Below are 13,780 nucleotides of genomic sequence, written 5' to 3' on the forward strand. Positions count from 1 at the left end.
ATCATAGACATTGTTAATGAGCGAGTGAGGGAGTGAATGGTTGTTTGTCTCTATATGTCTGTCCCTGTGATGGCCTGGAGACCTGTCCAGGGTGTACCCCGCCCCTCACACTGTGACTGCTGGGTATGGGCACCAGTGACCCACGCAACCCTGAAAGGAAGAAGCGTGTACAGAAAATGGATGGATGGAACTATGACCTAAATAAGAAGTTAAAATATTTAATTAAGCTTCATATTTTCTTGAAGCCACTCCTCCTGTTTGATTTGTTTCTGTCAGCGTYGACTTCCTCATGTGTTTGACTCACCGGCTAACATGAGTGCTTTGTGTTTCACAAGTCTCCACTGTGACAGGAACTTTTATTCTGCTGACCCAAAGAGATTTCTGCTGTTCTAAGATGGTTTGACAGAACTGAACAATCAGATGAGTTTGTTTGTTGATTTTATTRTTTAAAATTCAAATTCTGTGTTTTTATCGTAAATCTTAATTCATYCAGTCTTTTAGTTATGTTTATGATTATCCACTCCAATTCTACTGATTGATAATTTTACAACATCAAAAGAAATTATTAGAAAGTTTGGAAAACTGTTCACTTTATATTTATTAAATTTTAGTTTTAGCCTTTTTAGCTCTTAGAACTCGACTCTCATCAGCTGGATGAAGATTTCTGATGAGCTGAGTAGAAAAACATGTCCCAAATGAACAAATATGTGGTTAGGGTTATGTAAAAGTAAATACGTAAGAGCCCTCAGCAGTCGGACTTGTTCTCACTGCATGAAATGATGAAGGAACAAAACAAAAACAAGTTGTTTCTGCAGAAAACTGTGAAACTGCAGCTGGGAGGAGTTTGAACTAAAAACCAGATGTGTTTCTGCAGCCCTCAGTCTGAACTGACTTCACTCTTTCTATAGGGTGTCATTGTTTTTTCACAGCAGACTATTTGCTGCTCATTTCATGCAGGTTGTTTCAGTTTGTAATGTTTTTAAAAATCCCTCCTCCACTGTGGTTTCTCTGACACAAAGGTCATGATGGTGAAGAAATCAAACTAAAGTGTTTGAAACTTTAATAACTTCAGTAACAAGTTGCTCCAGCAGAGAGTCTCCTTTGATTTCATTCACCAGAAGCAGACCCTCCAGACCTGCTTCAGGTGAGCTTGGATGAGATCCTGACCACTGACCCTCAGAGGGTTCAGAGTTCTGACCCGCCTCCTCGACAGCTGACGAGATCTGAACTAATTCTYTTTAATTTTATTCGGACTAAAACAGCTGAGAAAATTCATTTAAAGTTTTGAACCCAGATCTTTAGATCAGAATTAGAAAGTTAGAGTTTCTTCAGATTCGTTCTTGATTCCAAAACAACAAACAGAATCAGCAGCTCCTCGTGTCTCAGACACTAAAACATCTGGAGAAATCAGAACATCTGCAGCAAATCTTAGTCTTTTAGCATAATTTACATGTTTTTTTAACGATGTAACAMAAATAAGGGTGTTTTACAGCGGGTAAAATAAGTATTGAACACGTCACCATTTTTCTCAGTAAAAATTACTAGAGGTGCTAATGACATGAAATTTTCACCAGATGTRGGTAACAACCCAAGTGATCCATACATACAAAGAAATCAAACCATAAATGTCCAGAAATGAAGTTATTTGTAATAATGTGGAATGGCACTGGGAAAAAGTATTGAACACATGAAGAAAGGGAGGTGTAAAAAGGCATGGAAAGCCAAGACACCAGCTGAACTCTCTCAGTAATTAGAAAGCAAGCCTGCCCCTTGTCAGTGCAAGTTAATATCAGCTGGTTCAGTCCCAAATGATGGCCAGGTATCACACAAGAACCATCTGATGATGGGTTAAAGTAAAGAGCTCTCTCAAGACCTTCACAACCTTATTGTTGCAAAGCATAATGATGGCATCGGTTACAGAAGAATGTCTAAACTTCTGAAGGTTCCAGTGAGCACTGTTGGGGCCATAATTCAGAAGTGACAGTCAGAAAAGAATCAAGTTTACATCCATAAATAACCAGATGTTCTGTCATGACACCAGAAAAAACACAACTAGATGAGAAAAAAATTTAATTAAATTACATTTCCTGTTCGACATTTCAGAATAGTTTAGTTTAATTTAGTTTACGGTGAATTGTGGCTGTTAAATAACATCTGCAAATGTAGGTTTTATTATTCAGTTAGTTCTTTAAAGTACCTGCGTATCAAGACACGATTTAAAATAAGGATGAGTCCAGTAGATGACAGTTGTGTKGCATTCTCATCTGAAATGAGACACAAACACAGGATCTCTGGATTTACCATTTAGCATACAGACTGTTGAGACCTTTAAATCTCTACTTAAAACTCACATTTACTCTTTCATTCTGGTAGAGTTTGAGATTCTTTTAATAATGTTTTAATGTTTTTCTGTATTTTTAAATGATTTTTACTGTCTACATTTACGTGTTGCGCAATTGTTTTATTCGTTTGGCTTAATTGTGAAGCACTTTGGCCAACTTGTTTTTTTATGTGCTGTACAAATAAAATTGACATTGTTTATGATAATATGACAGCGTCACACAGACACATGTCACACGTTCATCAGTAAACTCTCCCATTATTCTCTGTTGTCAGCAGCTGTTTGATAGTTTCAACAAAACAAAATGARATTTTTGTTGTTCTATTTCAAAGCTGTAACAACTGCTAAACATTAGGGTCATTTAAATGCTTTATTTGCTTCTTTTGCATGTTTTTATTATTGCACATGTAAAAGCAGAGYGAGTTTTTCTGCATTTTTTGTGGAACTTTCTGAAAAATCAAGATGTTCAGCAGAGTCAAAGAAACGTGTTTTATTTACAATCAAGAGGTACAATACAAAGTATCAATATCTTCTRATTCACATATAAACATGCCTGGAAAATGTCAATAAACAGAAGAACAAAATCCTTCATTTGTGTTTAAGACTTGATTATGAACAGATTATGGAGTATGGAGAGGGAATATGATTTTATCACAGATTGTTGCATTAATTACAAGACCTTCGATCACCTTACATTTAAAATACACACAAGTGTAAAATCTACAGTAATAAGAGGATTTATAAAGTATTTGTGAATATATAAAATAAAGTGTTTTTCTTCAAAGTGTTTACACCTTTTTTATTCGAGTATACTTTTTTTCTCTTTTTATTATTTTGCAGTTGCTGCTGTAATAACCGTTAATTTCTCTCTGGGATCAATAAATGTTTCTGATTCTGAAACACGTTTTGTAGGAACAGTATCAAATCACCTAAAKCTCATTCATAAGGCATTTTTCAAACACAAATGTAAATAAAATAATAATGATGCTAATAAAACCGAGGAAAACACCAAAAACAGACGATGAAACTGAGACATTAAAAAAACACTTTAAAATGCATAAAGTTGACCAAATCAAAAGTAAAGTAATGAAAACCACCACAGGTTAATAAATAAACTTTTTTTTAAGTGAAGAGAAAATAGAGACAGAGAGAAAAACAGAGAGAGAAGTGATTAGAAAGATTGAAATAGCGATTAGAAGTATATTAAATATACACCAACAAAACACAGGACCACACACCCAACATCTGTCCGCTCACCTGAAAAATAAATGGATAAATACATGGAGGGCATATATAAAAATATACACATACCCATACATATATAAAGATATACATACATACATGCCTACATTCATAAATATTGTCAGTATATACACACAGACATACACTCACCGGCCACTTTATTAGGTACACCATGCTAGTAACGGTTTTGTGGTCATAAAGGGATGGACATGGTCAGCAACAATACTCAGGTAGGCTGTGGCGTTGCAACGATGCTCAATTGGTACCAAGGGGCCCAAAGAGTGCCAAGAAAAGATTCCCCACACCATGACACCACCACCACCAGCCTGAACCGTTGATACAAGGCAGGATGGATCCATGCTTTCATGTTGTTGACGCCAAATTCTGACCCTACCATCCGAATGTCGCAGCAGAAATCGAGACTCATCAGACCAGGCAACGTTTTTCCAATCTTCTCTTGTCCAATTTCGATGAGCTTGTGCAAATTGTAGCCTCAGTTTCCTGTTCTTAGCTGAAAGGAGTGGCACCCGGTGTGGTCTTCTGCTGCTGAAGCCCATCTGCCTCAAAGTTCGACGTACTGTGCATTCAGAGATGCTCTTCTGCCTACCTTGGTTGTAACGGGTGGTTATTTGAGTCACTGTTGCCTTTCTATCAGCTCGAACCAGTCTGCTCATTCTCCTCTGACCTCTGGCATCAACAAGGCATTTCCGCCCACAGGACTGCCGCTCACTGGATGTTTTTTCTTTTTCGGACCATTCTCTGTAAACCCTAGAGATGGTTGTGCGTGAAAATCCCAGTAGATCAGCAGTTTCTGAAATACTCAGACCAGCCCTTCTGGCACCAACAACCATGCCACGTTCAAAGGCACTCAAATCACCTTTCTTCCCCATACTGATGCTCGGTTTGAACTGCAGGAGATTGTCTTGACCATGTCTACATGCCTAAATGCACTGAGTTGCCGCCATGTGATTGGCTGATTAGAAATTAAGTGTTAACGAGCAGTTGGACAGGTGTACCCAATAAAGTGGCCGGTGAGTGTATATAAACACTCAGTGACCTGTCAGAACCCCCCGGATCAGAACACCTGTTTGTGAGTAGTGGTGAACATGCGTGTATATACAAGATTTCTCCAATGGAATATTTAATAGTGACTGTGGAGGACCGAGACCCAACCCCCATGACACGAGGCAGGTTAATAAATAAACTGATATCTAAGTGCTGAGTAAGACAAGATGTTTTAAATGAATATTATTTCATTTTAAAGGCACTAACACGCCAGAAGCCTGCAATCTAAAGACTCAGGCTACACTAAAAATGCAACAATTCAATAAAAAGTTCGAGACAAATCTGGTGTCAAGCAGCAGAACTGATCAAACCCAAACCTTACAGGAAATAACCAAGTGGTCCCCATAAGACTCTTCATTCTGAACACAGAGACACTGAGGAACCAGAGGACAGGAGGGCAAACCCAGGATAAACTTGTTCAGTGAACGTGGTGTTGAAGGTGTGCAGGTGGATCAGAGAGTCAGAGGAGACATCGTAGAAAGACAGAACATTGTTAGGAAGGTCAACATAAACTGCTGCCCTGTTACAGACAGAGGAGGAGCAGATGGGTGTTTCTCTGTTATTGTGCCAGGCAGAGTAACGACCTTCATCAGAGCAGCTCAGACTCCAGGAGTGAGAGTTGCATCCGAACACACAGTCTCTGCCGTCTCCACTCCTGTGGATTCCTCTGGAGCTCACACATATGGATACTTGTCCATTCCACTGCACCTCCCAGTAAGAGCGACCACTCAGAGGAGCTTTACACAGAAGCTGAGGATCAAAATCAAATCTGTCTGGGTGATCAGAGTATGGCTGCACCTCCTCCACATAAACCACTGTCCTGTTGTCKAACAGTTTGAGGTTTCTGTTCAGRGTGTCTTTGTCGAATTTAGGTTGATGTGAATCTGATAAAGAGAACAAATAAATGAATAAACTTGTATGTTCTATTATCACTCTGCCTTTGAAAAGAATAGTTCAAATAAACCATTATAAGCCCAAAATTAATGACATTTGTGCCTATTAATATTTTTATTATTATTATTATTATTAACTCACATTTCCTCAGTCCTGGTTGCAACCATCGAACTCCGGCAGATCCCCCACTAAAATGAGAGGTGGGGGAGGAGGTTTAGATCAGGTTTGTTCAACATGTAAATTCAAAGCTACATGAATGAACAAAATAGCACTGAAAGAAAACATATCTGCGGTGTGTTTTATTTATTTATATATGTTAGAAGGAGAGTTATTGTTTYTTTGCAAGGAGAGAGGAGGATTTGAAACCAGCCAACAGAGAAACCGGTCCTCCAACTTCTGGCCCAAAGTCTACTCATTATTTAGTTTTTGGCATTAAAAAAATAACCAAGTCTTTTAGGTTCTAAAATTGTTCAATAGCCTCAGGTCCACGCATGACAGATTCTATTGAGTCATTCTTTATTAAACAGAAACAAAGCCAGAACTCTCAGCTCTCTTAAAATAAAGTCTCAAAAAAATTTAAAACTGTTCATTTTGTTATGAGTCAACATAAAACAATTATTTTCAACAACACCATTGTACTGTTGTTGGTGAAGCAGTACTTCTTTGTGCACACTGTTGTTTATTAAAATATATTTTAAACAGTTTGAGGTATCCTCACCTGAAAATTTCAAGAGTCCCYTTTGATTTCTCTGGTCCACCAGGCACCATCTTCCTCTCTGAACCCTGCAGGTTGTTGTTGCGCAGGTCAACTTCCATCAGAGCACAGGTCTGCGAGCGGAGAACTGATGACAGCACTTCACAAGATTTACCTGAAAGCTTGCAGAATTGAAGTCTAAAACAAAAGCAAGAAAATCAGCTCAGTGTTTGRCCCTCTCAGTGTGTCGTTTTTCAAACCTTGTGAGACAGAGACRGATTCATCCCAAGGATAAAAAATGTTCAGATCTCCTTAATCAAAGAAACTAAACAGAGATTTTCTCATGTTGTTAGGTTCTGAGCAGCTGTTCTGCCCTWCCTTGCAACTAGGCTACATCACAATCTGACCTTCTGATTGGCTGAGGCTGTTACTGGGCAGAGTAGCCTCTTGAGTTACAAAACAAAGTGACTTTCTGTAATTCAACATGGCACCCAGATTGCTCAGCAGTTTTAAGACATAAAAAGCTGATGCTAATTTTTTTAAAAGGCTGTAGTTCTATTTCTTGTAAGCTCCGCCCTCTAAGGCTATCGCAGATGGGTATCCCTCCACGCCCCTTCTGAATAAACCAATAGTCTACGCCCACGTACGGTGGGGCCCCACCTCGGTCCGTATAAAAGCCGGTCAAACCGATGTATGTCTCCCTCATTTTTCTTCAGCTTCGGCATTCTACATGTAACCATAGAAGATGCCACATACATGTAAGTCCTATGATTTCTTTTATATCAGCATGGAACTCATGTCCAGCGCCACCAGCTATAATCCGTGTACTGCCATTACCGGGCTGTTCGAGGTTCGGTTAACCCCGGCATGACCCGTTTTTTACTCCGGGTTCCTTCCTCGGAGAAGGGTGATCGAAGCTAGCTAATATTTTCCCGTGGGTTTTCCCGCGGCGGGGTGTTATGCTAAGCTAGGCGCCGGACATTTTCGTGCATACCACGTGGACTCAAGGAGTCTCGGTTCATGTGGTTTTTTTCCTTACTCGTCTCCAATATGGTCTGATTATCTCCCTCTGTGGAGGGAGGGCCTAGCTAGCCAAGTTCCCGTCTGAGACACGGCGGTAAACTGGCTAAGCCAGGTGGCTACCTAACCTCCTAGCTAAGCTAAGTCGGGCGCAATCCCTTGCATTGGACTTAGAGAAGTCCCCACTAACGCTGACGGGATACGAGTGAATTACCCTGACATTCGGCAGGCATCCTGTCCTCACTTCTCAGTGGAGAAGTCATGGTCAGTTGTACGGCTGCTTGGTGTAGCTTCTAGCCTTGAATGCGCTAATTAGCTTGACCAAACCATTTGAAGGCCGCTACTAGCTCGCTCGTAACACGGATGTCTTAGCTAGAAGTGTTTTGAGGCCTTCAGTTGTCGACGCTCCCAACCAGGACTGGAAGCTTTTTCAGACCAGTCAGACGACGCGTTTCTCATCTGCATCATGGTCAGAGCTATCTTCCTCCGAGGAGGGAGACTAGCCTAGCTGAGTTTTTCCCGCCTGAAACTCAGTGGGAAACTAGCTAAGCCAGCTAGTTAGCTAGCCACCTAGCTAAGCTAAGTCGAGCTCTGACATTTGGCAGGCGTCCTGTTCCTGCTTCTCAGTGGAGAGGCCGGAGTCATCTGTGCTGCTGCTTGGTGTAGCTTTTAGCCTTGGAGATGCTAAATAGCTTGACCAGACCATTCGAGGGTCGCTGCTAGCATGCTCGTAACACGGATGTGTAAGCTAGCAGTTTTTTGAGGCCTTCAGTTGTCGGTGCTCCCAGCCAGGACTGGTCTGGAAGCTTTTCAGACCATTTAGACAATGCAAGTTTTTGCCCCTAGCATGGAGATGCTAGTTAGCATGCTAAGAGTTACTTATTCAGAGTTGAGAGCTTCGGTCTCGTTCCACGCGGACGTGATGAAGGTCGAAGGGAAGGGATGACCGACTACAGTTCCCGCCCGTTCCTGAGCTGGAACCTGCGCCTTCCACGGTCTTTGGCACTGAGACGGTATGGTCTGCCGGAAGGCAACCTTTCCCTCACAAACAGTGGACCAGAAGCTTGGCAGCTGGACCGATCGGTTCCGCCAACGTGCGGCACAGTCGGGAGCTGCAACCAACAACACCACTACTCTCCATGCCGTCAACTTTTCAAGAGCAGCGGAGAGTGAGGTGCTACAGGACCTCCGCGCAGCGGCCGGCACAAGTTTGAATCTCTGCGCCGCTTAGGCCGTGTGTGCGTCCCGCATCATGGCTTGGAAGCAGGAGAAATGTGTGTTTTGATGATTGTGAGTAATCATCTTCCCCTAAAAGGGACAAATTCCTCTCACAAGTGTCCAGTTCAGTCAGGTCTCAGGACGCTGTCTGTCTCACACGTTTGCTCCACTCTGGGCAAGACTAAGCCGCTAATCTTGTGCCTAGCCAGCCTCTGGTCTTTACCATTACAGTCACACAACATTCTCCTCTCCCACCGTTTTTTCACATTCTGTGGTTCATTCCGCCCCTTGTGGCCATCGAACGCACACACTTTCTCCTCTTCATCCTGCCGGCCAACGGCGGACGTAGGAGAAGACAGTCAACATGAGCCATGTCACAAGCAGGGGTGCGTTGTTTCACCCCCGTTGCAGCATAAACCCACCAATCACAGCGCAAGATGAGCTGTGTCTGGCTCTGCTGAACTAGCTTGAACTCGTGCTCACGTACGGTCCCAGAGGTAGCCCCTCTCGGGTCACGTCAAAACATCGATGGCAAGCAGGGCTCCCTGGAGCTCCTGCATGGGCCTTTGGAGCACAGCCCCCCAAAGGTCACACAAGAGAGCGTGACGGTGGCTAGGCTCTGAGTGTTGCTACAACAACCGCTCAGCAACCTGTGCATGCGCGAGTTCTTTCAGAGTGCAGCACGGTCTGGGAACACTTTTGTCCCTTGGGCAAGTGGATGAAGCACTTGATAAGTACGGGCTACAGGCTACAGTTTGCAACTATGCCTCCCCGGTTCGGCGAGATCCTGGAGACCCTCCTGTTGTCTCCTCAGCGGGATCTTGCTCTCCAAGCACAGATTCAGGAACTCCTGAACGAGGAAGTTCATTTCTAAGATTCCCAGTGGGGAGGAATTCAGGGTTTTTTTTACTTCCAGTTTTTCTTGTTCCCAAGAAAACAGCAGACCCGGTACCAGTACAACCGACTTCCTTTCCGTTACACACTGACACCATGCCTTTTCTCCAGGCGTGTAGACACGGCGCTGCAGCCTCTGTGCTCAGCGGAAATGAGAATCCTGTTTAATCTGGATGACTTGCTTCTGTTGGCTCCATCCAGACAGGAAGCAGCGTCACAAACAGAGAAGCTGTCAGCACACCTGAGGATGCTGAGCTTCTCCATAGAACGGGAAAAGAGTTCTCTCGTTCCGGCCTAACTCATCCTGTTTTTGGGTGTGGATCTGAACTTAGTCACCATGACAGCTCGCCTGTCCCAACCAAAAAAAAATAAAGAGTGGGGGTCCTGCTTTCATTGATAAGCGCATATCAGGCCTCGCAGCTCAGTGACAGCTCTAACCATCATGCATCTCTTGGGCATGATGACAGCGGCCCATGCGGTGGTTCCGCTCGGGCTATTACACACGAGACGCCTGCAGCAGTGGTTCTCCCAGCTGAAGATCGACCTGTTACGTCACAAGCGCAGGATAGTATCGATCCCCTCCTCAGTGGAAGCAGATCTGATCCACTGGAGAAAGCCGCACACACACACACACACACACACACTGTCAGCAGGAGTCCCTCTAAGCAGAGCGACTCATCACGTGCCAGTCTCAGGGATGCGTCACTGTCGGGGTGGGGGTGGACATGCCTTTCCCAGACGGTGGGAGACCGCTGGTCTTCCACCCTGTTCCCCACATAACTGCTCTGGAGCTCCTGACGATGTGAAAAATACTGGTGTTTTTTCACTCATCTGGTCTAGGACCAGCAAGTTCTGGTCCACTCGGAGAGCAGAGTGGCAACAGCTTACTTCATTTGTGGGGGTGGGGGGATGCACTCCCGGCCGTTGCTGGACACAGCCCGAGAGCTTCTCCTCTGTGCATACAACTACTTCCCACTTGTGCTCAATCTGAGCGAGTTGCATTCCAGGTGTGCTGAACAGGGGAGTGGACATCATGTCCAGGAGGGGTCCCCGGGGATGGGGACTGGACCCTGCAACATGACCATAATTATGCGAATCTGGGACAGATTCGGCAGGGAGGAAGTGGACCTGTTCGCCAGCAGAGAAACGCACAATGCAACTCTGGTTCTCTCTGAGCTCCCAGGACGACCCTCCTCTGGACGGGGCGTGTCTGCGCACCGTCCGTGGCCGGATATACTGCTTATGCCTTTCCACCTGTTCCTCTGATCCCACGTCTGCTGGATTGGATCAGAGAGGACTGGAGGCGAGTTGTTCTGATCATTCTGAAGCGTACATGAGCGCTCTGGTTCCCGGTCCTCCAGTCGTTGCTGTCAGACCTTCCGTTTCAGCTGCCTGGCAGGAGGAAACTCTTCTGCAAGCAGGGGGAGCGATCAGGAGATTTCCCAGGCTGGGTCAGCCCCTGTGGGTCTGGCTGCTCAACGGGATCATTTAATAAATTTGGGTTTATCCGCTAATGTGGTACGCACCATTCAGGTGGCGCGCGCGGCATCCACGATCTCATCTTACACAGCAAAGTGGTCATTCTTCCAGCGCTGGTGTATGGAGATAAATGCAGACCCAGTCTCATGCCCCCTGTCCTGCATCTTGACCTTCTTACAGAAGCTAATGGGCAGAAATTTGGTTTTCAGCGCTGTTAAAACATAGCAGCGATTTCTTCCTGTCACGAGGGTTTTGGTGATAGGATGGTTTTTAACCATCCACTGGTTAAGCGATTCCTAAGTGAGCAGGAACAGACTGTCATGCTCACCTTTACTCCACAGTGGGATTTTTCACTGTTGTTACACGCCCTGACTAAAGCTCCTTTTAAGCGTTTGGATCAGATCTCCCTCAAGTTTTCTGTCTCAAAAAACAGTGCTATCATTAGCTTAAGATCAGCGAAAAGAATCAGCCAGCTGTCGGCTTTGTCTGTGTCTCCATCCTGCCTCAGGGTACGGGAAGTCGGCAACTCTGCGATCCTGCGTCCTAATGCTACGTTCACACCGAATGCATTTTGAGCTGCCAAAAAGCGCAAAACGCCTCAGGTTGGATGCACTATGTTCAGACCGCAAAACGCCTCAGGTTGGATGCACTATGTTCAGACCGCAAAACGCCTCAGGTTGGATGCACTATGTTCAGACCGAAGAACGCACTGGTGTTCAGACCAGAACGAGAAGCAGCAACAGCGGCTGCAGCGGGGTGTGGGAGGAGTGTTTCCTCGGCGGGTGAATAAAGATAAAATAAAAGAAAATGGCTTTGATTTATTTATTAAAAAGCAAGCGAACATTGCACACAGTGGATAATTAACTCAGATGTTTTAGAGGCGATTTGTTCGGTTAGTTTCGTCACTCCAGAAGCTGCCAGCTCACTGACTTTTTTTGTCCCGAACAGCTGATTCACATCAGTGCTGATATATCCTGCCAGAAAATCCAACTGCACACGGTCGCTTTCAGGTAAAGATCTCCAGTCCGTCTGTTTCGGTTTTCAGTGGGAGACGCGTCGAGCGGCAAAAAGTTCAGATATTTGAACTCTGGCGGCGACTGCTTCCGCAGCACCGCATGCACGGCAAACGCTCTGCGCCCCTTCCTCCTTCCTTGCACGCCGCCCAAAATGTATGTGAAGTGACGCACAACCCCTAGATGCGCGTCCACCATAGACTTTGCACGTGAATCGGCGGCTCCTACTGCTCAAAACTCGTACGGTGTTTACGAGCTCTTTTAGATTCAGAATCGTCACTCTGGATGGCTTTGCCCTCCTCCCCATATTTCTGAGGAGGAGGCAGCCTCCCACCTGCTGTGTTCTGTGTGCTCCCTCTAATGTTATGTGACGGGCACGGCTCAGATAGTCGCTCTCAGTGCTTGTTTGTCCACTACAGAGAGTAGTCTGTGGAACAACCTCTGCCTCTTCAGAGGCTGTCACTTTGGATTTGTGAGGCCATTACTCAGGCTTATGCTTCATCAGGCCTGCAGCCTCCAGCTGCGCTGTCGGCTCATTCCACAAGGGGGATCTCTTCCTCCACCACTCTATAGAGTGGAATGTCAGTCCAGGACATTTGCTCTGCTGCGTCCTGGTCATCTCCTTGTCCCTTCATCCGCTTTTATCTACGGGATGTTTCAGGCTCCTCTCTGACTCTCTGTTCTCAGGACCTTGTCAGAGTAGCTTTTAGGTTGCCAAATAGGTTGGACAAGTTGTGACTCTGTGCTTGGAGTGTCACTACACATACAGCGCTTTTATTTTTTCCTTCACATCATTGGAATCATGTGATGGACTCAGGCTGACGCAGATGTTCACTGTGTGGGTCAGCTGTTGTCACAGCCTCTGCTTGTGCGACATCTGGGGTTTTTTGGGCGGAAGCTTCAAGAGTCGGTCAAGCCGGTGAGGCGCAGACTGCATTGGGCTCCGCCTCTATACCCATCAGTGATAGCCTTAGAGGGCGGAACTTACACGAAATAGAACGTTGGTTACGCATTGTAACCCCAGATGCTATGAGTGTAAGCGCAGCCCTCCAAGAATCGGGGCCTCACCGGCTTCCGAAGCGGAAGAATAAGTAAGCTTTCGGGAGCCATACATAGGTCCAACTGGCTTTTATAAGGACCGAGGTGGGGCCCCACGGTACGTGGGCATAGACTATTGGTTTATTCAGAATGTGCGCGAGGCACGGAGGGATATCCATCTGCGGTAGCCTTAGAGGGCTGTGCTTACACTCATAGAATCTGGGGTTAAAATGTGTAACCAACTTTCTGACTTTTGAAGACATACAGAGCTGAAAACTGCTATAGTGGTAGCCATGAACAAGCTCTGACAAATTCTGAATGCTAAATAAAAATCCAAGATGTCCGCCATAGTTAAAATGCAAAATTAACTATATCTCAGCCATTTTTGACATTTAGCTCAAATTTTGGATGGTAGTAGATCACACAGGTCTCCAACAAACAGTAAATTCAAACATTTATTTAAATTGGCCGGCYCGTGGCAAGCCCTAGTTTAACATCTAAAATCTTCRAGGAAGATGAATAAAATTTCTGCAAGTCAAAAACTTTCAAAAGTAAAAACAGATCTGACCTGAGAGTTTCCAGTTTGCAGTGTGGACTCTTCAATCCAGAGGAAAGRGCCTTCACTCCTGAATCCTGCAGGTTGTTGTTACTCAGGTCCAGCTCTCTCAAACTAGAAGACTGGGAGCTGAGAACTGACGTCAACGCTTTACAGCTCTTCTCTGAGAGGTTACAGTCAGCAAGTCTGAAGAATCAGAAATTTGAAAAACGTTTTGAACTGCAAAATAAAGACTGTAAAAATACTGTAGGCTGTTAGTTTTGTAAATTTTTTAAGATATATTTTAAGGATGGAGCCATTTTATTTACACACAAAGCATTCTGGGT

The 13,780-nt window shown here is 44.6% G+C and overlaps 1 protein-coding gene across 1 annotated transcript in view; it reads right to left on the minus strand.

The window, feature by feature from the left end:
• Positions 1 to 4,728: 4,728 nt before the first annotated feature.
• Positions 4,729 to 13,780, minus strand: part of LOC106525510 (protein NLRC3) — a 13,977-nt gene continuing 4,925 nt past the window's right edge. The window contains exons 2-5 of the mRNA XM_014019777.1: positions 13,467 to 13,640; positions 6,261 to 6,434; positions 5,684 to 5,730; positions 4,729 to 5,532 (exon numbers count right to left, since the gene is read on the minus strand). Coding sequence (XP_013875231.1) covers positions 5,003 to 5,532; positions 5,684 to 5,730; positions 6,261 to 6,434; positions 13,467 to 13,640 — 925 coding nt within the window. The 3' untranslated portion in view covers positions 4,729 to 5,002. The remainder of the gene's footprint in view (positions 5,533 to 5,683; positions 5,731 to 6,260; positions 6,435 to 13,466; positions 13,641 to 13,780) is intronic.

Source organism: Austrofundulus limnaeus, unplaced genomic scaffold (genome assembly GCF_001266775.1).
Source record: "Austrofundulus limnaeus strain Quisiro unplaced genomic scaffold, Austrofundulus_limnaeus-1.0 Scaffold230, whole genome shotgun sequence".
Lineage (NCBI taxonomy): Eukaryota > Metazoa > Chordata > Actinopteri > Cyprinodontiformes > Rivulidae > Austrofundulus > Austrofundulus limnaeus.